This window comes from Parus major, chromosome 8 (assembly GCF_001522545.3).
Source record: "Parus major isolate Abel chromosome 8, Parus_major1.1, whole genome shotgun sequence".
In the NCBI taxonomy this organism is placed as follows: Eukaryota; Metazoa; Chordata; class Aves; order Passeriformes; family Paridae; genus Parus; species Parus major.
The window spans coordinates 8,447,087-8,472,306 of record NC_031777.1 but is presented as its reverse complement, the minus strand read 5'-3'; the positions used below and the strand labels follow the sequence as shown (position 1 = coordinate 8,472,306).

Sequence of the window (25,220 nt, the reverse complement as noted above, 5' to 3'; positions counted from 1 at the left end):
CACATCTCCCACCAGCCCATCTCCATTTGCAAACAACAGATCTAACATAACCCCTCCCCTGGTGGGCTCACTCACCAGCTATTACAAAAAGTTGTCCTTCACACAGTCTAAAAACTTCCTGGACTGCCTCTTTTCTGCTGTATTAAGTTCCCAGCAGATGTCTGGCAGGTTGAAGTCACCTACAAGAACAAGGGCTGGTGATCCTGAGACATTCTCCAGCTGTTTATAGAATAAGTTGTCCATTACCTCTTCCTGGCTGGGAACAATAACAAACTAGACAATAACAAACTCCCTAGTAGGATGTCAGCCTTGTTGTTCTTCCCCTTAATTCTTATCCATAGATATTCAACTTCAGTGTCATTAGTTTTGATATCCATGGCATCAAAAATCTCCCTAATATAAAGAGCCACCCCTCCATCTCTTCTCTTTCTCCTGTCTCTTCTGAAGAGCTTCTAGCCATCCATTGCAGCACTCCAGTTATGAGTTGCCTCCCATGTTTCTGTGAAGGCAACTACATCATAGCTTTTCTGCTCTACCATGGCTTCCAGCTCGTCTTGTTTGTTACCTATGCTGTGTGCATTAGTGTGCATGCACTTCAGAATTAATTTTCTGAATGTTGAAAACAGATACAGTAAAAAATTAGGAATGAAAGCTTTGTATTATATCTGTAGCATTACTTACTATATTCTCTATCACTTATTACTTTGTCTGTCATCAGAACTTAGTTAAAAGATGTTAGCTAAAGATCCTGTTATGGACCCATCCCTTTCAGAAAGTCACTGAGCTCCCTGAGAAACAAACCTGTGCTCCTACTATAGCATTTAAACTTACTAAGCTAAGGATCTTGAATTTGATTCATCAGCAATGTCCTGAAAACACAGCAGTGAAATCCACTGAACTGGCATTAAGAGTAGTCAAGCAAGGCAGACCTTAGAAGTGTCAGAGGGTCTGGAGTATGCCAAGGTAAGTACAAGCAAGAGTTCTTGCAAATACCTGGGAAAATACCTGTAACTTCTAGGAGACTGAAAAAATCCAAAATAGCCCAAGTGTCTTATCTAGATCAGCCATGAATTCAGAATAAATCAGCTACAACATCTCATTTCACAAAATGTACTTGAGAGTTGCACAGTGGTTACAAATGAGAAATCCCATAAAATCAGAGCATGTGATTTACACTGCACTGGGAAGGTTTATGTAGCATTAAGGACAGCAACACCACCAGTCAGCTGTTCATCTCTGCTCATAACTGCTTCAGAACTTATGCAAAGAAAAGATAATTTTCAGCTCTGCTGGACTGTGCTGCAGGGCAGGCAGTGGACTCTGGATGGAGCTCCCAGAGTTCCCATTCATTGTAGCCAGCACAGTGCAGGTTTGGCTCTGGAACCATGGCCTACTGCAGCTCTTCCTTTCTGCTCTCAGGAAACATCAAAGCGGTACCTGGCACACTTCAGCTGCCACTACAGATTTTTATCAAATCTCATTTCTTTTTGTACCTGGAGCCCACAAACAGGCACATCTCACCAATGACACTCTCCTGGTACCTTCCCTTGGGCCGCAATATCTCAGGGTCAGGGGGATCTGAAGTTTTAAACAAGATGTCATCTCTCTGCCTTGTTTTCTCTCTTGCTGTCAGCTTGCCTTTTCACAGGGAATGCACTTATTTATACTGCAAGTAGAAAATTCTTAATTTTTTAAAAAGCTATTTTATATTACTGCCTCCTAGAGATGTGAAATGAAATATATTGAATTTCCTACACTGCTCCAGCCTCATGTTAATATACATAAGGTTCGTTTGTCACTGGGCTGAAGGAAGTTCAGCTGTCATCTCAGTATCAATCTTTATAAGTACCACTGATTTTCCACCCTGCTGTTGAAAAGATGACAAACTGCTAAAAGAGCCTTGGATCCTCTCCTATGTGTGACAGCTGTCAAAATAAAAGGAAGAGATTCCTGACCAGAACAGGTGTTGTTACTCAAGTGATTTTTTAAAGCCCATGAGTGGTTTTACCCCCCCAGCTACAGTTCTCAAGCAGAGGGTTTACTCATTTGCCATGGGTACCCCTGGCTGTTCATTGCTTGCTATTTTGTTAGTTAGTAACTTCTAGGGACAATAATTCGGCTGTTGCTGACTGCTTTCTTCTGAGGCTTTCTGAAAGTTCAGAGATGGTCCAATTCAAGCTTGCACCTTTATTTTCCCCCTTTCATTAATCAAATCGTGTGACTCTGCTGTACTGGTAATCTAAATTACACTGCCTTAATGGCATCACAATATGGATGCAAACATAGCAGGATATAACTAATTTATCAAGTTATGTATGGCAATAAAGAGATTCAGTTAACAGAACTACTTTAAAATACATATTAAATGCATTTCCTTGAGTTCTTATGATTTAAATACACTTTAAAACTTCCAGCTTTTCATACATGAACTTAAATATCACCTCTATATTAATCACCATTTGTATCTGTGGTAATTTTTTGATCACTGACTGTAGTTCATTGTGTGGAGATCAGATGGAAGAGAATATATTTTTTCTCTCACCTTCCAAAGAAACATATTCAATAATGGGAACAGAAGCATAATTTTGTTTCAGTTACCTCTGTTTGTTGTGTGTAAATATATACCATATATTGGGAGAAGGGTGAACGTTTTTTAAAGTGATTGCAATCTAGCATAGAAATTGCCACATTTTTAAAACAGAGAGCCACAATTCTGTAGGAAGACACTGAATCTAAGAAATCAATTAAGGTGCCTACCTGTGTTTTTCTTTCTCTGCCCTGGAGTGCTTCTTCAGAGTGGAAGTCAGGAAAATAAATGAGCAAAAAACATAGGAACCAAATAACCAACTTTTGTACACAAACACATGGATATACCAAGTGGGAAGAGGAAAAAAAAATAAAATGCAAATTTATTAGATTAATTTAGATTAGATTAATGCATACCACTAAGTTGATCTTATGATCTTTAGGGCATTTCAGTACCCATTTTATATATATGTATCTTTTACATATTTGTGGACTGCTGGTTCAAAGAAGAACTAGAAAATGGAAAGCAAGCCATATTTTGCAGTGTAAAAAACTGCCAATGTGCCAAATAATCAAGACAATTTTAAAGAGTCCTTTTTAAAATATTAAAAAATACCTCATGTTGAGATTCATACTTTTACAGCTCTCACATGAGTCTAGGTTTGTTCAAGTTTTCAACAAAATAGTGTAATTTGAATCATTTTATAATGAGCTCTTCATTCTTTAACAATCATTGCACATTCTGACAAAACCAAGCTTTTTAGACAGAATAATAATTTAAAAAATCAAAGAAAATATCTAACATAGAGATAACTATATTTCTAGGCATGAAACATGTCTGTGTGATGGCCATCTAGCACATTACCAGTAATTTGCTGCTTCTAAGCTGTGTTGGCATGTCATTACCTTAAGACAAAAGAGCAAAAAACCCAGCACCACACACACACAAAAAATCCTGAGGAGGGTAATTTGCCATATGTTATAGAAAAGTAAAAAAAATGTGGCTGCATACAAGGAAAACCAGGTTACACCCCAGCTCTTAAATCTCCTGACTGGGCACAGCAATCCTACATCTATAAAACTACTAATAAGGAAAATCTTCTTATAACTCCGTTCTAGTTTTTCTCATAGAAAAAATACTTGCTAACATCTCAATTGACAATAAAATATTATGGTTTGAAAATGTCAATTACACTCTGTTCCAGGCAGAGATTTTCCCTTGTGTTCATGAGTCTGAAACCTTTTCTTGCTGCTGATGCTGCAAACATAATGAATCATTCTTTATATTTTATCTTTAAATACCACAAATTTCATGACTAGAAAAGGCATTTCAATCCAGGCATAGGTTCCTAGATAGAGCTCTGTAATGTTTCTTTTTCTTTTGAAATAAATAAAAACCAATGGACGATACACTGGAATTAGTCTTACTTCACAAAATTCAAAATATGAATGTATTATCACATAGATGAATTTTATGGATAGTAGTATTCACCCTGCAGTTAACTCATTCTTGTCATGTAGTAACAAGAACAAAAACTAACAGCCTGAAAATCTTTTGGAATCTGTGGTTAATAGCTGGCTAAAACCTGACATCAGTTGTGAAAATGTTTTAGTTCCACAGAGATTCAGATCTTCTTTTAATTAAACTGATATTTTTAGAATTTCCCACAATCTTAAACTCTCAGTTCCTGAAGTCATCATTTAACGGCATTTTAATTAGGAGTCTCTTTGGAAGGACATCTATGCTATATAATTCTTGATTAATTGCACATGACTAATCACTGCCATCTAAGTTTTCACACAATCATTCCACATCCAAATGCGACCCCTTTCCAAATGACACAATCATTAGCATTTGCAGAAAGATAGGAGAGGTTCAAATTACCTTATTAGTGGAACATTTCTGGAAATTAATAATTAATAGTAATTATATAACTTGCACATAAACATCCATACCAGCTGGTACCACATGGTCTTAAAAAGAATTTTCTTCGATGGAGCAAGTCTGATAATAAATTATTTTTCTAATCTGACATAATTATTTGGATTTCATTGGCATCCCCTCATATCTTTCTTCTAGGATCACCAAACCATTTTAAGAGCATGGGCAGTTAAAGACTTTGCTCCAAATTGTCCTTTATATGTTCAGATACTGAAGCCTGAGAATAAATTCCACATCAAGTTTGCAGGTAAGTGGAAGACTGCAGTCATTTGAAGCACTTGTTAGCGTTTGACGGTTTGTTTCACGAACACAAGCAAAGTGAGAACTACTTCATATTTACTACATAGAAGCTGATTAAATGTGAAGTTTTGTAAAATAATACACATCCTAGCAATGATAAAGCAATTATAAAGCAACTTACAAGCACTTTTAAAAATTAATAGTCTTATGCTACATAATATAGAGAGTAGAATTATTTGATGTATAACTATTCCTTAATTACAGATCCAGGTAGGTCTCCAGCTTACTGTAACCATGTCTGTAAGTAATTTCTGTTTACTTAAACATAGTTACTAAGGGGTGCATAAGAACATCTATTCAGATTTAATCCAACAAATGATTGATGGGAAAATCTTACCATTGGACTGGTTTTTACCAAGTGGTATAGAAAACATTGTAATTACTTGAAAATATTTTGGAAATAGACATATAATTTAATTCTATATCCAGTAAAATGCTTGGTTTAGAAACCATGGCGTAAAATGCAAAATGATGTTAAGAAATCTGAAAAAAATCCACTCCTATAAGAAGAGATTACCGTCTTTTATTTGTCAAACTATTTTTCTGCATTATATGTTTCTGTTTCTTTCTGTTTATATCTAAACAGTCATATATATATAAGTACAGAGACATATGCTCGTGTGCAAAAACACACAATTACTTTTGGAGAAATAGGTCTGAAGTAGAAGAGAAGCTTACCTTTTCAGCTGCAATTTTGAAAATTAAATTTTCTTGAATATATTTCATGGAAGAAAAGATTGCTGATTCATGCAAAAATAAAAACAACTCTATGGAAACATATTAGTCTCTTCCATCATCCCAGAATGTGATGAAAAAATTCCAGTAGAATAGCTCCAGTGCAACAGTTAAAGCTTTAATTTTAAAAGCTACAGAATTTACCACTGGGTTAGAAAGAAGAAAAAACCCCATAAGTAGCAGTTCTGAAGTTATAAAAGTATAATCTCAAGATATGATGGCACAGAGGGGAATAAGGCTCATGCTGTGATGAGACTGATGGTACTTTTTCATCTCCCCCTTAAAACCACCCAGCACAAACATAATCCTTGCTCCCTTAGTCATGGCCTCTATTCTTCATCAGTAACTGTGTTAATTTGTTGTTCCAAATAGTGCTTTTAAGGGAGTTTCATTATTCCTAATGGCTTGTCTCTGTAGAAGTTTATATATAACTAGACTTGTAAAACAGAGGCAATTTTTCAAGTCTGTTCGAAGTGTTACAGAATTTAGACCATATTTTTTAAACAAAACCAAAAAACAACAACAAAAGACCCAGAAAACCTCTTTTGTTAAAATTTCCTTCAAGTGAACTTCAGCATCACCACTGGACGCTCACCTACTGTAAATGGTTAGGCACTGCTGGAGCCATGAGAATAATATTTGTTGGCATACATTTTCTAGGAGGATCCCCCTTTGGCATTAATGTCATCCAACACTTCATTATCCTGAAACATGTACCCAGTGGAGGCTGCAGACTACAGACCTGTCCAGAGTGTTTACAAGTGAAATTTGTCACAACCATCTGGAACATTTTTCTAAGTGCTTATCCTATTATGATTCAGGGCTGCTTTATTACTGTCTTCATGTAAAATCTTCTTTTAAATCTGATATTCCTTGAAAAAATGACTTTTCTTCTAGAGGTTTCCCGAAACAATACTGGGCATTTTTATGAACATGAAATATTCAGTAATAGGATTTCTTCTTCTTAATAATTTTTTTTTTACACACAGGTTTAGAGACTGCAGCTGTCAAAAATGAAGTTTTTGAATTTAGAAGAAATAAAACAAAATAGTCCTCCTAACTAATGTTTAACTACATGGAAAATGTATAAAGCACTAAAAGCCCAGTTTCTCAGCAGCTTATATTAGGTTGACCAGTCCTCCTAGACTGCATGAGGCAGTCCTGAAATTCAGACACTGACTGCCTGGTCCTGTAGGAGAGAAAAGCCTGGTTTTCTGCCTGGAGGTTTTCTGCCTCAGGCAGAAACAGTATACAGGAAAAGTAAATGTTATAATGTATTCCCATCCAGTAAACAAGACTTAAACATCCTTCCTGTCTTTAATGAGAGAATAAGAACTTATTTTTGTCCTCAAAGCAAGAGAATAGAGGCACCTTGGCCAGGTTCATATGACCTGTAAGAAAGTCAGATTTCCTGACTTCTCACCTAATGCCATACACACATCCTTGTATTCTGTGCCTTCTGATATTTTTTAAGTGGATTTTAACTATTTTGTTTAAAATATTAACCTACTTACATTGCTACAGTGGTATAAATGTTTGTCCCAGCAAAGCCCTTTGTGAGTTTAAGCTGTGAACACTTCAAACACATAGCTGCTCTTAACATGATAGTGATCAGATGGGCAACTGTCTTATCTCTTAAGCTGAAATGTTTTGATTTCTCCCTAGTAATTTCCAATATAAAAATGCCTTGACATCCCAGTTTTTCTTTCAATAATGCTGGCAGTTACATTCTTAATCTTTCCACTTTTCTTTCAAACACACAGGGCTACAAAAGGCCATGTACCCTTGGTGCAAGCTCCTGGCCTTGCATTTCAGCACAAATGGGAAATCAAGATTTTTCCACAGCAGAGCAATGTATTTATACAATTCAGAGACTAGTAAATTCAGTATTTTCTGAGCTGAACTTAAAACTTTTATAATTTTTGTGTGTGTGTGTATGTCTGTGTCTGTGTGTGTCTGTGTGTATCCTATACTTTGAATACTTGGAAATGATATATAATTACAATTCCAGGAAATAGGGATACATTTTGTTTATTCAAAATGCACCCATGAATTAGCACAGATTGTTGAAGTCTGGCATAAAAGCTTCAGTAGTTTATTTCATAGTCCAGATTTCACTGAAATGGATACTGAATGTAGCAGATGATTAATCTGTCCAATTACAGATAAAAATAGTCTAGGGGTAATGGATGGATGTTTATCAGATCTGGTAGTGGTCATGTTAACTTATCAAATTGACAAAAGTAAAGTTTCTCAGAATAATCGTGGCAGGTCTTACCACATGGCTGCTGCTGCAGGCATAAATCAGTATTTTGAGTCTGCTTTATCATCAGTAACATCACAGAAACCATAACTCACCCCACTGCATTACTACATCCTTTGGAAACAGGCTTAGCAACAAAACTTCTGTCAAAATATATTTTCAACAGAAACAGCAACTTACAGAAATTCTAAATGTAATATTCCTTTAGTAAAAACTCAGTGAAAATACTTACTTTTCTGGGAAGCTGATTTGACATATTTAATATTCACTTCAAGATAAACTGCAGTTTCCTGGACTGCTTTGCTGTCACACCAGATGAGTAATTTGCTGATTCTGGTACCTGCTGTCAGGGGACATGACTGATGTCCCAGACCTGAAGAGTGGGAGAGCTGTCATCCAGCTTCTTCCCTACTCACTTCAGAAAGAAAGCAGCAGATAAAGTTCTGTGTAATCCTCTACAATACAAGTCCTGAGCATACAGAAAAAATACAGTAATGTTATAGGAAAGGTAAAAGCTGTCAAATAATTGGAGACATGAGCATGGCATTTTTGACCTGGTCTGTGTCTAATACAAGACCTTAACTGCAGAAGGTCAAAGTCTCCAACAGATGCAGAAATAGTCCACAAGTCCAGCTCCAAGGCTCCTAATGTAAAAACACTTTACAACACCACTTGAGTCTCTCGACATGATTAAGAGGCTGTTGGAGGACAGCAATCTCTGTTGGTTGTGTGCTATATTCTTTGATAACATTTTACCTAAATATCTGCCAAGAAAGTTCTCTCATAGATGTTAGAGAGTAGAGTGCATCTGGAGGTTTTAAGTTACAGTTTTGACCTGCATAGTGTGATTTATTAACTGCCATTTGCATATATTTAGGCCAGCATATACAATTGGGTTCAAGTACAAGGTGTGAATTAACAGATGATGAAATCACTACCCTGTGTATTTTTTCTTTCTCATATTTTCAAAATGTTTAGCTATAATATGACAACCTTCCAAATAAAAAATAAGGGGAAGTTATTTGGCAAAATCCTATAAAAATTAGAAAACAGGGAGAATTCTCTTTCATTCAGTGTCAGGAAGTTGGTATTAAATTCCATAAATCTTTACCATCTGACCAATGGTAATGGACTGCAGATATTCCATTCAAGCCACAGGCTGTGCCTTACCCTCTCAAAATCCCTGGTTTGAAATTCAAGTGGGTTTATTAATGGCATATGGTCAACTTAAAGAACATATTTCTATTCAAAATATTTTCTGCAGGAAATATTTAACTGCAATAGCTGAAATATATTTACAGGAAGAAAAATCTCATTTTGTCCTACATTTGACACCCTTCATGTAATTAAATTCATCCATTCCCTATGACATTTAAATAGGCCCTGATCTTCAGAAAATGGGAGAATTACTCAATTCAGTAGTAAATGATTATGTTGCTGAAAGGCCTCTAGATAGTTCAAAATAAAAGTAACAGAGAAAGCATACAAAATACGCCTTCACTTTTATTTTCAGGAAGTGTCATGCTTATAGCTATACTATAAATTGTGTCAGGAAAGCAGCTTAGAGAGGCAAGGTGGTTCTAAGGATTTCAGTGACATGTTGGTGAAACCAGAAGCAGATGTGCAATAGTTCAGGTTTAGGTGGGGAGGTTATTTGCCTGCCTTTACTCAGCAATTTTCATGTGCCTATGTTTTGATCATCAGCTGTACTATTTGTAATATTCATTCTGATTAGAAGCAAATTCTGCTCCCATTGAAAGAACCAAACACTAAAATCAGAGGGGAAAAAAACAGACTTAGTATTAAATGCCTTCATGATTTTATAAAACCTCTCTGACTTTATGTTTCTACACTGACAAGCACTTACAAGTTTTGTGTTTGTCCCTTTTTATAGCCATTTCAACACTGTCATAGGTATATTGGAATTACACTAAAGAGTAATTTGTTTCCTTTTCATGCCATCAGCAAGCACTGGAGAGCATTTAGCTGAGGTCTGGGTTTAAAGCAGTAGCCATCCATGTTAGATAGGATAGACAGGGAAAATCATACACAGCTGATTTCCAAAGTTCAAGCAGAAGAGGAATATCTTGGGCCAATTTTTGATTGATCCATCTTCATCATTTTCCTAGACAAGGACATGATAATTCTGTTCAATTGAAAGTATTTTTGTAAAACAATTTGTGTTCTTCTTTTCCCTACAGATCATGTTGTGTGTGAAGAGGAATTCAAATACGCTATGCTAGCTCTAAATTGTATATGTCCAGCTACTTCTACATTAATCACTCTGCTGGTTCATACTTCCAGGGGACAGTAAGTATATACTACCATAAAAAAACAAAGAACTTGGAAAAGTCATAGCTGATATTCTTTGGAAAACAGCTTACCCCGAATTCCCACCCAACTAAAGTTTTAAAAAAGAAAATGGAACCTTCTGCACAATAAAAGCATCAAAACACTTTACTCAAGCCAGTATAGTTATGAAGAGAACACCCCCTCCCCCCAGTATTCAAAACTTTGTTGCCTGCTGTTGTGCCACTTCCACGATATAAAATAAGATCAAATTATATTTCTAGTTTAGTAGAATGAAGTGTCTCTATCTATCACAAACTTATATTTACAAGCACTAACAAGTCCTAAGAATACCTATTCTAATACAATAATTTGAAGGTCTGTTTCAATGAACCAAAGAAGCATGTTTTTTGATGACATACAGTATTTGCTCTTCTGTGCCTGTGTGTTAACATACAGGTAAACATACATACATGATTTTTAACATGACCACCCTGCTGGAAGGGGTGCAGAATTATGGTGTCTCCGCAGACTGCAAAGTCACAGTAGAACTTCTCTGAATTCTCTAAAATAATTTTACCACATCTAGTGTATCTCTTTTATGCTGTATTCGTGGAATAATAAAGTATTCTTGATTGAAATGCTGTGAGCACACAGATGCAATAAAGAGTGAATCTCTAAATATATTTGTAGAAATGGAATAGCTGTATATACACTACATAAGTCTTGTCACATGCTAACTTCTTTTCCAAGTGACCATGAACCCAGTATATATATATTTATAAGCAGAGTTTTTTTAACCTTCTGTTTGACATTTCTAGTATTCCCTTTTGCTCAGAATGGGGAAAACAGAAATTCTTCCTAGAACTGTTACTACTGAGAACAACAAATGCCAAGATTTTAATGGCACTGTCTGCAGTAAAATCTCCTAGTAGAAAGACAACAAAACACTGTTTTGATACGTGCTGAGAACCATGGTGAAATATATTCTTTACACATTTTCATCTGCCTACCTCTCATTCTGTGACATACAGAGAATCCAGACCCTTTTTCAGTTATTTCATATTACATGCACGTAAAAGAAGAGCAGTCTTCCTAAGAGCTGTCAGGGAATTTTCCTTCAGCACAAAACAAAAAAAAAAAAAAAAGAAAAAGGAAATGTTTTCTGCTTTACTTAGGAACTTCAGCATTTCATTGTTTAGCAGTCATATGGATCATTTACAGATTCCCAACTGTGACGCAAAGTAACTGTCACAGAATTCAAAAGTGCTTAATTTGAACTTTTACACTAATTTTGCAATCAGAATTAATAGATGTAACCAGCATAATAAAAGTAACTGTTTTCTAGTCTGGTCATTGTACATACTAGGAGCAAAAGGAAAGATTTTTTTGCACAAATAATTGTAGCATTACTTTGAATCCAAAATGATTAAAGTAATGTGAGTTTTTGTAAGAATGTGTGTATTGTAATGTACTGTATGTAAGAATGCACAATGTATGTTACTGTAAGAATACTATTCTCTGTTTATACAGAAAGACTGAAAAGGTGAAAATGTCTAGTTTTTATCCACTGTAGTCAGCACTCTTCAGAGCATTTATTCTCAGATTCCAAAATAAGGGCATTTTTCACTGTACTGCAGACATAAAACTGCTTTGAATTTGACCAATTTATAGTTCAGAGGGGTTTTTTTTGCTTTTCTAGATGTTTTCTGTTGTTTAACAAGAGGTAAATTAAAGTTGTTAAAATAGGGGAAATTACCTTTATTTATACATATAAAAGATGAAGTCAGATGAGAAGTTGAGTTTGGTTAAGTAAGATTAGGTGAAAGCAGATTATTTAAACTACAATTAAAAAATGTACATGCATGTATTTATAAACCAAACCAAAGACTAAATTCAATCTACGTAATGAAAATAATTTGTTAAATAGACTTCCAATGTTAATAGTGAACTGCTTTCCTTTACATTAGTTCCTGTTTAATTATCCTTTTATTATCATGGTTGCTATTACCACCTGCATTAAACCTTATGTAGGACTCAAGTGTGAATACCTGTAAAGGAGGTGTAAATAATGCTGTTTTCTTCTCAGCTGTTTATGGAATTCAAAACTTTAGTCTGTGAGACACCAAAATTCTACCTTGAATCTTATTTATAATCTCATTATCAATCTTAATTAAGAATCTTTATATTTATCTTTAACTCTTATCTGTTTATCTAAACTAGTAATACAAATCTATTAGGGTTTATTTGATGATACAAAATACTGGAAGAAAATAGCATTTCTGACTTGAAGTTAATGTGATCTCTACAGTACAGCCCCATGGGAAGCTTTCAGACAACTCACTGGAAGCAAGTAGACATTAAACAGGTGGCCATTTTATTTTAGGGGTAAAAGTCAAATAAGGGAAAATGTTCTGAAATTACATTGCTAGTTCTACTGTTCTATACTAGTACACTATTTATAGTGTTGCAACAAAAATGGTTTACTTATTTTCATCTTGAAACAAAATGTTTTCATGATGAGAGTGAAGAAATGTGGTAAATTGAAGAAAAATAGGAATTGTGTTAAGGTACTGAATATATATAAATGAGCATAAAAGAAGCATGTCTCAGTATCTTGAGATCTTCACTCCAAATGGCAAAATACAGAACACACTTGTCAGTTTCATGACTTATCTGTACATATGCATCAGTTACCTCCAGTAAAAATCATGCAGGCAGAACCTTGTTCCCATGTGAAACTTAATCAAGAAGTTCCCAGGAGCTCCAGGACTACAAGTGTTGGCGTTGTTGAGATTTGGAACATTTCCACTAAACTGTTTGCATAAAGGGCAGCAGCTTGCAAAGAGTAAAGGATGATCTGCTTTGTCATTTATTTTCTTGCACTAGAGAAAAGAAGCTGTATACTTGTAATAGTCTACAAGACACAGGAACTAAAAATACCAAATAATAGGGGATAAAGATCACTGATAAGCAAATGCAGAAAAATCTCTCTTACAGATCAAATGACCAAAGACAAATTAGTCTTTCCAGTATAAGTTGTTATTAATGATACTCAGACAGGAACCAGAGAGTCTGCCATAAAGCATGTGGAGAGGCTGTCTTTAAGAATATAATGAGAATGCTGCTGGTTTTCCCTGTCACCTTCAAATTGTTATGGGTCTACTTATTATGGTGTGATTTTAAAATAATTGAGCCACCTCTCTCCTGATATTAAAGTACATACTCTTATATGTCTATTACTTAGCAGAAAATTCTCTTTAATACATTAAAATAATCTCTGTACCTATAGTATTACGAAGATTCAATCTCAAATGCTTCTTTCAGATTAGCCTATGGCACCTTTTCAGTAGACATTTTTAGTTTCCATTGACATGAAATACCATTTTGATTAACAAAAATTTTGCATTAAGTGTTAAATTATTCTCTATATGTTTCAGGGAGAGTCAGCAATCACCAGAACAATGGCAGAAAATGTATGGCAGGTGCTCTGGTAACGAAGTGTATCACATTAGCCTGGAAGAAAGTACGTTCTTTGCAGAATACGAGGGGAAGAGCTTCACATATGCTTCTTTCCATGCACATAAAAAGTATGTTTATTTTTCTTATCAACCATCAAAAGTTCAAAGAAATAATTACTTGTTTTGCCTGCAACATAGGTCTGCACTAAAGGCACAGTACTGCACATTAATCTGTTCCTGGGTTTAAGTATCTGGCCACTAATAGGGGTATATTTCTGTGAGTTGGAGCTGGTCAGGTAAAAGCTTATGTTCATTCTGTATAGCCCATGTCAGTCTAAGAGAGTAGAATATAAAAGATAAAAGATAAGCTGGACAACCAGAAAAAAAGGGCGCCATTCAGAGGTTTCAAGAACACCAGTCCTTTTCCAAGTCGAAAGCAATCTAGAAATGAATGGGTGAGAGAATGTTGTTTTGTTTTTTTTATATAGGACTCAGCTGGAAATATGGTTTCCTTTGTGGAATGTTCATATTACGGAAAATGTTCAATTTAGAGGTGTCACATGGTTGATTCTGGTGATTGTTCAAACATAAAACTTTTTTTTCTGTTAAATGATATCATACCTACTTTAAGGTCCAGATGATGCATCACTTACCCAGTGCTGCTCTGTGAGATAAATGTGCTAAATAAACACAAATCATGTATGTTTGTATATATTTTATAAAATAAGCATTTATCAAATCCTAAATGCTGGGTTTATTATCATATTTAATCAAGGAGAGAAATAAGGTTTTTTGTTGTGATTCCTTATTTTCTGTCACTAATCAAATACATTTTTAAGAGTGAATTGCAAAAATGAATTATGAAAATGGTTTCCATTACTTATAAATAATGGAACAATTTAACATGATTCATAATTTTTCATATCATGTATTCATTTTTCTAACAATATTTTCCCAAAAAGGACTATTCATCTGACAGAAAAAATCAACTAGAACAACATTAGGAGAATATTCTGGGCATTACCAAAAACACTCAACTGCCTAGGAATTCATGAGCTGATAAAATCTGCTTGATTTGATATGGCCTATTTAGCAGAACACATTTTTCAAACATCTTTGTCATCCAGAAAGCTGCAAATGTTCATAATGTGCAAAGAATAAAAATATACTAAAGTTCATTTTTGACAATGGAAATTCTGGTGTTTGCAGGATTTTGCAAAATGAACCATGCATTTTCTTTTCTAATTAAGGTTTGGAGTCTGTCTGATTGGTGTTAGAAAGGAAGATAACAAAAACATTTTGCTGAATCCAGGTCCTCGATATATCATGAGTTCTACTGATATATGCTTTTATATAAATATAACCAAAGAAGAGAATTCTGCTTTTAAGAAGCAAGAAAAGCATAGAAAAAACCATGAATCAAAATTATCTTGTCATGGAGCTTCTAGGTTACCAGTACACAGTATAATAGCCAGCATGGGTAAGTAAAAAAAAACCAAAAAAACATTACATCACAACATATTCTTATTTAATGAGTAGTACATTATAAAGCAGCTTCCTAAACTTTTAAGAAACTGTAATTATGAATATAAAGAATTGATATAAAAACTTCAAACATTTGCCTTAACATTAAAAAAAAAACCTGCACAGACAAACAACAAAACCCAAACCAAACCAAAGAAAAACCAAAACCCCCAAACAAACAAATGGAATTGTATTCTCTTTTACTTGACAATGTGGAATTAAACTACTTAAGACTACGGTATAAAAAAGTAATAATAAAGCATGTGCAAAGCAAAACGAGTGGGTTTGAACTTGTAACATATGAGAACTTCTTTGTCATTCATACCCAATTGTAAGAAGTTTTCATGAGCTTCTGTAATTTAAAAAACACAGTAAGTAAAATCTGCAGGTTGTTGATGCATATAAATGTGGACTGATTACATAAGATACGATTTAAAAGAGGTAGTTAACAAGAAGACATAGACTATTTGTCAGGAAGCGTTACTTTGCTTGAGTACAGTTTTAGTTTTATTTCTACGGAATAAACACAATCAGCCTAGCGTTGCTGTCAGTCCTTTGTCATGCAGCCAGGCAGTCCCCACTAAATCCGGCAATCTTGCTCAAACTCTGTGAGAAGCACTGAGGAAATGTTCTCCCTGCCCCTAGGAACCGTGGCCATCGATCTACAGGACAGCGGGTGCCGCGGGGCCAGCGGGGCCACGCTGGCCCTTCCAGCCGAGGCGGGCAGGGAGGGCAGGAGGCCCAGCATAGCCCCGGTGCTGGAGGTTGCAGACTCGTCCTCCTGCCAGACGTGTGATCTGCTCAGTGACCAGTCGGAAGATGAAACCACCCCATCAGATGATGAAGTCTCTGCAGGCTTAGAGTATGTATATTAAATGTAAACTAAAGTGAAAAGTTAATACTATATAAAAAGCATTGATAATATTTTTTGGAATGCAGATCAATCTGAGGACTTCCAGGAAGCAAGTCCCATGAAGCACAGTTATGGACTTATTCCCATTGAGGAAATGCTAGCAGAATGCCATAAGCCTACGTTGAAATACAATACCACCCAACAGATTAACTCTTCAATTTGGTGGAGATTTTCTCTTTGCAGTTATAAAAGCTGTAGTCATCTATTGCAGTGCATTCATAGCATATTTTAGGGTTTGTTTTTTTTTAACTTTCCATAGTTACTAAGTGGTCACTCAACAAATTTGTAAACAGATAAGTATTCCTGTCGTGACAATACTGTGCTAATCAGATCATCCAACAGGCTTTTGAATGCTGGGGCTGGTGTGTGTCTTCAAAATGCAGGAATGACAAAAAAGCAGTACAGGACAAATAATCATATTTAATTCAAAATGCTTGTTAGTGTGTTGCTGAGAGTAATGATGCATTACCCAGAAAAACCCAGAGTATTCAATCCTGCTGTGCAGATGAGCAGTTATGTTTACTGGGATTGCTGACAGGGGTGTTAAAACTGAAATACACAGTGAAGCTAGTGTCTCAACCAGCAGTTTCCTGTCTCCATCAGTGGCAAGCATGGGAAGCCATAGGGAAGATTATCAAGCTCCCGAGAGAAAATAAGTAGGACAAGTCATCTTAAATGTGCAGACTGAAACACCAGGATTTAAAAGGCCTCTTGTAAAAAACCACTAAGGCAAATTAGAAATTTTACCTCATCAGGAACAGGATTTGCCATTTAGAATTTCCTTCAGCCATTTTGAAAGTACATTATTAAAGCTAGAAGATAGTGACTTCACTCATTCTTGGCAAATGTTTGAAAAAAAATTGGAGAAGAGCAGAACTACAGTTATTTCTGTTTTCTTTCCTTCCTTTTTTAACTTAGAGGTTTCAAGTTCAAAACACTATGACAGCACACTATGATACAGCAGACTATTTTCAAAAATCCAAGCAAAATTTCTTAAGTCTCCGAAAGTGTGGTAGCTTTCACTAAGTTCTGTTGAACAGGCTGCAAAATACATTCTTTTGACCTCTATTAAACAGTTAATTTTGTGTACTTGACTCTAAAACTTGGACATATGTATAAACATCCCATAAAACACTTGTGTAGGCAGCTGTATTTTGGTAATTTGCTGTACTGAAAAATATTTTTTTCTATTTTAGCTATGCCAAAGGCTATCCTCCTTACTCTCCTTATATTGGAAGTTCTCCCACCTTTTGTCATCTTCTGCATGAAAAAGTACCCTTCTGTTGTCTAAGACTAGATAAGGTAAAGGGGATTTCTGCTAATGGATAACCCTGCATTCTCATTTGTCTCTTGCATCTGAGCTGAGCTAAATACTGATTTCTCTTTAGAGATGAGGTTTGTGCAGTGTTTGCGATAATACTATATTTTCTCCTTCTTTCCATCATCAAATGTTTAACCACGTCTCTATTGGGTTATCTGGTAAAATATTCACATCCACTGAACTTGTTTCTTACTTTGATTTTAGGGATGCCAGCATAACTATTATGAAGATGCCAAAGCCTATGGATTCAAAAATAAATTGATTATAGTTGCAGCAGAAACTGCTGGAAATGGCTTATATAACTTTATTGTCCCACTCAGAGCTTATTACCGTCCAAAGAAAGAACTAAACCCCATTGTATTACTGCTGGATAACCCGTAAGGAATTTTTTTTTCCCTTTCTGATAAGTTTTAAGCCCATTTTTCCATTACTTCAATAGATGACCCTTTTTCACGTGGCCAGCTGAAAATCAAAAATGTTATGGCACACTTATATTTGAGAAAAGTTGGTGACAAAAATCATATTCCATGTTCATTGTTATATAAAAAATTGACCTTTTATTGACTGTTAACAGCCATAATAAACTTAAATGTTCTTATCCCTCATGGCCAATGTTTCAGCTAAGTTTTTCTTAAAATTACCCCCAGAAATGTGAATGTTACTGCTAAAATTAGATAGCTTAATAAACACTGTAAAAAGCAAGCTGTGTAAGAGTTTCACAGCTACATGACAGCACTAACCTACTTAACACAATGCACTTAATGGCCCAGACCAGCAAGGTATATTTTTAATAACTCTACACTCAAAGATATACAGTTCTTTAAGCCAGAAGGACTCCTGAAGACACAGATTATCTAAAATAATTTAAAACCATGGCTGAAAATTAAAACCTGCAGTATTGTTGCTAATTTTATATGTCTCTGGTGACTGCTGGAATTTTTTGCATTTCTTGCTTTTAATATTTCAGACTAATTTGCCTATGTCAAAACTGGTTCATTTATAATCTGATAATGAATTAGTTTTCTGGGGTTTTTTTGCAACACTTTGGTACACATCAGCTACTTAAGATCACAGTTTGAAAGACACAGAAATGGAGGTTTGCTGTACACAGAAAAGTAGAACATGCTAAGAAAGCAAAAATGTCTTGTAGGTTGTGATATCAGGGCTGACACTTCCCTTTGCATAGATCTGTTGCAGTTTAAGTGATATTTTTCTACAAAGGCCTGATGTGAAGTGTCCCATTTTCCCTCAGGCAGCTCCTTAGTCACCTGGGTTTGCAAAGCAGAAGGGTTTTTTTGTAGGAACTATGTCATACAGTGAATTATGCTAATTGAGAAGCCTAAATGAGGCTAAATCACTTCCACTGGCAGTAGGACAGTGAAGCTGTGGGCACAGGGGGCCCTCTAGTGCCAGCTCATTTTGCCAGCACAGGTCTCAACTTCACACACTTTAATGTTGTGACACTTTATAGCTAAACCCACTTTTGATTGATTAATGTGAATTAAAAGCTCTACTTGCGAATTAAACCAATACTCTTAGTGTTGTCTCTGTGCAGCATTTGCAGTCACTCCTCTGAAAGGGAGTAGGCTTGAAAACAGTAGGTGTCACAAAATCTAAATTATGATTTCTCTTTACAATTTAATTAGGAATTGTTGCTGCTTATTTTAAGTCCTCCTAAGACATACATTGGAGTATAACTTGGTAGTGTGCCTTGGACGTCACTTATTTGTTCTTATATTTGGAATTGTCCTGTGCCATTACATTTATGATTTTAGTGGTGTATTTATTAATATAAGCATGTTAATTCTGATCATTCTTTATGATCACAGCAAACTGTTGATTCACAGCTTTCTGCAAACCTGTTTCCTGCTTAAACTGAAATTATAATGTCAAGGTTTAAGAAAATTATTTTTTTAAAAAAACCCAAAGTACCAGTTGATTGAAATATTTTCAAAGAGATGCTGCTGTTGTGATACTGTGTTTCATTTTGTAATTCCATCTGCTGCTTAGGCCAGATATGCATTTTCTGGATGCAATCTGTTGGTTTCCAATGGTTTACTACATGGTGGGCTCTATCGACAAGTAGGTGAAATAACTGTTAGAAAACTTACCTTTTTAGTCTCAGTGGTTTCTTGTGTGTGTTGTCATTGCATGTTTTAATGTGTGTGTGTTGTAGTTGGAGATGAGCTTTTTGCATGCATAGTCTGTGTCTGTGTGCTGTAATTGGGGATTTCAAATTTCTGATTTATAAAGGAGCTCATTAGCGGAAAGCACGACAGGGAGCACAAGTTAGTATGTTCAAAGACATATGATTAACAGTTATGTAGGTGAGTTCATATGTTTCTATAAATGTGCAGATGAAAGCCCTGATTCTAGTGTCAGTCTGTACTGAGTTATAATTTGTTGGAATTCATTGACTCAGATTTTGTAAAGATAGCTACAGAATGTAAAAAGTATTGAATGTGTCCAAAAGTCTTCACCTTCCTACTACTTAAATTATCACTTACTCCTGTATTTCTGTCTTCCCCTCTGCTAATATATGTTTATGGATATAGGTTTAGCAACAGAACTTCAATGTGAAAATCAGGCAGAAACAAGAGAAGAGCAAGGGCTTGTGAATATTTTAGTAAACTCCTCTGTGTAGACTGTAAATTTAAAGAAAACTGTTTGCTTCACATACATATTGAATTGGGGCTACAAGCCCATAATATTAATTCCCTCTGTAGAAATCAAAAAACTTATTTCCTGCTTACAATAATGATACAGTTACAGATTTACCTTGGTGATACCAAATCCTTGCAAGGTTTACAAAGAGCCCACAGAAATGCTGTTTACATTTTTTCCAGTAAAGCAAAAAAGGGTCATAGGTTATTAATATCTACTACTTTTTAAACTCTTAATTACATAATAATTATAAAAAGAACTCATAATGGCAGAATAATTAAATTGTTGCCTTTTTCCCAACCTGGAAGTGAAACATGAGATAATTTTAGTAAGGAGGTAATATAAAAGGGGATTGTTATTTGAAGACCTCCCAAGGCAGTTATGGAAAGATGTCCACAAAAGCCTGCCCCTCCAGCGGTGAATACAATTTTATAGGTTTTAGGAAATTATCATAATCGATAAAAAGCACCAATTAGGAGGACAAGTGGTGATGAAATTTTACCCCCAGGTCAAGCCCCTTCTCTGGATTCCCCCCCCTTGGTACTTGTTGTACTTTGTCCATGAAATGTGTCTTGAAGAGTTGTTCTCAGGAAGAACCAAGATAGTGCTGGGGCTCTGCACCTCCTGAGGCTTGGAGCTCTGAAATTTTTTTTGTCTTTCTGCCTAGGGAAAGGCCATGGAAAATTACTGGGAAAACTAACTACTAATATAATAGGCTACAGAGCTACAAATATATGTGTGAAAAATACAGAGAACATGTAAAAGGAAAAAGGCAAAACCAAAACGGCATCAAAATGTATACTCAAGAAGGAATACTCAAAGTATTCAAAGTAATTAATAACTCAGATGTTAAACTGTTTTACTAATTTAGAAAATTAAACTGTTTAAATTGATTGAGTGTATTTAAAAATGGAAATCACCAAATTCCTCCCTAATGGTGTTTTGTTGTTCTTTCAGAATTAAATGCTTTTTTAAAAAAATGAAGCATGTAGTCTTTAGAATAAGTGATTATTCAGAATTCAGAAGTTCACAGTAATAGCAGCATGAACTTCTGCATCTTTTCTGACACTAAAATCACTTTAATTCCTGGTGCAATAAGCACCTGGAGTTTGTAGAGGGTTTTTTTGACATCTGTTATCATCAATAAGAATACTTTAAAAAATATAGTTCATACATATTCCATGTGTTTTCCTCACCATATTTTTAAATCATGAACAACTTATAGATCTGATCGTCTGTACATAAGAAACACATTGTAAAATAGGCAAATTTTCCTTTCTTATTTAAGGGGTATAAAATATGTTCTCAAAGTACTATATACTATCTTTAAGTATCTAAAATATTTATAATTTGTTCAGTAACAATCAAGTATCATCATCTTAGATGATACTTGATGATCATTTTCTTAGAGAGAAAACTACCAAAGGAATGACTTTCATTTACCATTCTTTTTCTTGTTAGAAGTTAGAAGGCTCACAGAAAAACAGCTTTACCAAATTCATAGCAGAGATGTATTTCATCAAAATATATCAAGATATAAAAGATATAAATCTGTGTTACAATCTTGAGAAACCTTTAGCTAGAGGTACCTGAGAACTAGAATTATACTTCCACATTAGCATTTTTCAAATTCTCCACAAGCCAGCCGAATGTAACTGCTAAAATAAGAATAGCTGTTGAGCTTATGAAACATTGAAATGCAAAAAATCTGAGTATTTCAGAATATATTGCTATTTTCAGGGATCAGCTGAAAGTCTGAAAAAAGCAGAAATACAAATTACTCAGGAAAAAAGTTTGGACTTCTACTTGTGCACTGCAGTTGTTCATAGATCACATAAAATCAGTTTTTCTTTTGTTACAGTCAAACATCAGTGATATTGCACAGTTGCAAAAATAATGGTATATATTCTTCTAAAATACGTTGTTAAAAAAAACCCACCACAATTGTCAAAAAGTGCTTAGGATCTGTGGAAAATGTTGTTAAAACAGCTGAAACATGCTTCATTTTGGAGACAAAGCTACAATGCATGATGAGAACTGTAACTCAGCTGTCTGTGAGTGTTTTCTGTGGTTGGGCTTCACACAAACATCATCCAGCTGTGCACAAATTCTGCTGCTCTGCAGCTGCTTCTAAGAGCATCCTGAGAACACTCCAGTTCATTTATTAGCATTTTGAAACCAAAATAAAACTGTGGGGAAGAGCAACCTGGAGCATTTATTTGGGTTTTTCTATTGTCAGAAGTAACTGCAATGGAGCAAGTTGTTCCAGTAGATAAGGCTAAAGTCTTCTCAAGTAACTGATAAAGGCTTATTAAAAAAAAACTGAAATAAATTTATCTTTAACAAAAGAGAGGGACTGTAACAACCTACTGAAGTAGATTCTGTATTCTATTCTACTAATTAATTGAGGTGTTATCCTTAATTAATATAATATGATAATATTGATAATATAATCAATAAGAAGTTGTTACGTCTGCAGATGCAAACCGTGGCTAATCTTTCAGGTGTTCCATATTTAAGTTGCTTGTTTCTTTCTCCCTCTTTCTCTTCACAAAAGCCTAGATGACTTATTAAGGTGTGGGGTCACCTTTGCAGCTAATATGGTGGTGGTGGACAAAGAAAGCACAATGAGTGCCGAGGAAGACTACATGGCAGATGCCAAGACTATTGTGAATGTTCAAACGCTCTTCAGGTAAGACATTTTTGCAATCTATTTACACGTCTTCATTAGTTATGAAATACTTGATGACTCTTGTGCCAAGAACTTACTCTTTTTTTATTCTGCTTAAGTTTTCCCTTGCATAAATTTGTGTCTTACATGGGCAACCTTTTCCCACTCTGCTTAGCAATTCACTTAGAATCCTGAGGTATTCTCCTGAAAGCTAAGATGAAGTGCGTTGCATCCCAAAACCAGATAATAATTTTAAAATTTAGCTGTCAGGTTTACAGGAAGGAAAATAAAGTTACTCTTGAAGACTTAGGATGAAAGGTAGTTGAGAGAAGAAACTACACAGTAATGCTAAAGCCCATACAAAAAGCAGATCCTTCTAATGCTGAAAGGTAAGCAGTGCATCACTATGAAGTTAGTAGTAAGTGTTCACATTTTGAATATCTATTTTTTCACAGAAGTTAGGTTTTTAGGCATATATATACAATATTCCATATGACAGCTGTTGGAGTCTGAGGCACAGAGTGTGCCCATGTCTCTGATACCTAGCTCTGACATCCAAGAAAACATTGAGTTTCGTGTAGAACCGTGAGAGCAGCTGTTAAATAGAAAAACTAAAAGTATAAGTGGGTAGATTAGAAAGTTTTCTTAAGTCACTGGTGAAAAAGTTAGTTTAGAGTTTAAGCTAATTTAGAGAGCAGAAGACAAGATTGAGGATTTAAGGTGTTATCTCTTTCCCTTCTTCTTTCTTTTTCATTTTCTTCTTCTAGAAGTTTTTATGTAATGGTAAGTGATTAGATAGAAAATGCCGCAGTGCAGTATACAGGTAGTGAATCATTGAGTCATTAAAAAAAATAATACACATGTCTATTGTTAATTAGGTAAGAATAAGTATAAAGATAAAGAAACTGCATAGTTCAGGGCCATTTTGTGCCATCAGAGCCAGAGTGTGCCAGATTACAGTGAATTAAACTTGTGCAGAAAGCCTGGAGAGACCTGCCAAGTTTTGTGATAGCATCCTAATAAACACGAGAAACAAGATCCTAATGAACTTTGAAGTTTTCTTCCTGACCCAGAGAACTGAAATAAACAGAAAGAGTATTCTGAAAGAGCTCAGCTCAGAGACTGAGAAATCCAGGTTCGAGAAGCACAGCGTCAAAACAGTTTCAACACACGCACAGTGTGAAAAAATTTTAACAGCAACATAGTAAGAGTCATGAGAATATGATATGATCAGTCTAGTAAAGAGGCTGAAGAAGCTGTGATGAAAAGCAAAACACTGAGATTTGCTGTTCCTTTTGAGAACTCTCCTCATTAAAGCCTTTGTGTTCAACATCTTGGTTCTATAAGTATGAAAAAATGGGTTGCTTTGAGCTGAGATAAACATTATTTGCTTAATAAAAAATCCGAAAAATCTCACACAAAACAAAACACAACTACACAGTCAGCTATGAAATGCCTCCCTGATTTGAGGATTAAGCCTAGCACTTCCTGGTGTTTATTCTAATAAAACCTGAAAGAAAATTGAGTATGATTCAATGTTGCTTTTATTGGAATTGCTTGTTTTCTGTGTCAAACCTTCCATAAAAAGACTGGAGAGAGATGCATAGTAAAAGTATTTTGAATCCTTCAGTGGTTTTGAAAACTGAGCTCATTAAAATACAGTGGAGATGTTTTTTGGTAAATGCAGTTCTGAGAATACAGTTAAATGCTGTTTGCATTTCTGCATATGCTCAAATGAAGCAAAATCTGCATTGCACAAGAAATGTTAATTCTGTCTTTCTCTAATATTTCCGTTTCTGAATTAGTACCTGATACCTGCACGGTGTGTGTTTCCTATTCACACCTATGAAATTTGGGTTGAAATGATAACTGAACTTTATCATCATTCATGCATCAGTCAGATCTACTTCTAACCATACATTGCTAGGGCATCTCACTGAGATCTTTTGCATACATCAGTTTTTCAGAAATACAGTTTACCCCCAAATGGAAAAAGGAGTTGTATGAAAAGAAAAACTTGAAAAGTCCTGATTGTTTTTTCCCCTAGTTGTGTTCTACTTTGTGAAAGAGAAACTACATATGATAGGTATGCCATTAGATGTTACTGTATACTCCTTCAGTTGTCTTGCACATGGTTTGCAACTAGATGGCAGCTTTAACTTGTGTACAAATTCTGGTTCAGTATTGTTTTAACATTGTATATTTACAATTAAAGTAAATTAAAATTAAATACCTTGGTTTAAGAGTTAACAACACTTTTTCATAAAACATTGTAAACTTTCACAAATAGTGTATTGTATATACACATATATGCAATATATATTATATATACACATATATTATATGTTTTCTATTTTTTTTTTCCCCTGGAACACATATAATAATTTCACTGCATTTTTATATTATATAAAAATTGTAGAAGTAAGTAAGCTTTGGGAAGAGGCATAAGGTAGTGACATTTACCAGTTCTACAGAATAAACTACATTCATTACTAAACTAAGGCAAATAGTTTTGTGAATGACCTTTAAGAATATATTGAAGCTTTTTTGTTACTTATGAATACCTAATAATATCAGAAAGCAATGAAGAAAAGACTGGACATGCAGCACT

General features: G+C 35.0%; 1 protein-coding gene across 6 annotated transcripts in view; it reads left to right on the top strand.

The window, feature by feature from the left end:
- Positions 1–25,220, top strand: part of KCNT2 (potassium sodium-activated channel subfamily T member 2) — a 129,206-nt gene that overhangs the window by 72,929 nt on the left and 31,057 nt on the right. For 4 of the 6 annotated variants that reach the window (XM_015636665.2, XM_015636663.2, XM_015636662.2 and 1 more), the window contains exons 14-22: positions 4,607–4,715; positions 9,968–10,076; positions 13,496–13,645; positions 14,767–14,996; positions 15,686–15,902; positions 17,150–17,255; positions 17,479–17,651; positions 19,285–19,356; positions 22,496–22,630. In XM_015636665.2, the coding sequence (XP_015492151.1) occupies positions 4,607–4,715; positions 9,968–10,076; positions 13,496–13,645; positions 14,767–14,996; positions 15,686–15,902; positions 17,150–17,255; positions 17,479–17,651; positions 19,285–19,356; positions 22,496–22,630 (1,301 nt within the window). The remainder of the gene's footprint in view (positions 1–4,606; positions 4,716–9,967; positions 10,077–13,495; positions 13,646–14,766; positions 14,997–15,685; positions 15,903–17,149; positions 17,256–17,478; positions 17,652–19,284; positions 19,357–22,495; positions 22,631–25,220) is intronic. The other 2 variants (XM_015636661.2, XM_015636666.2) reach the window with 2 other exon arrangements.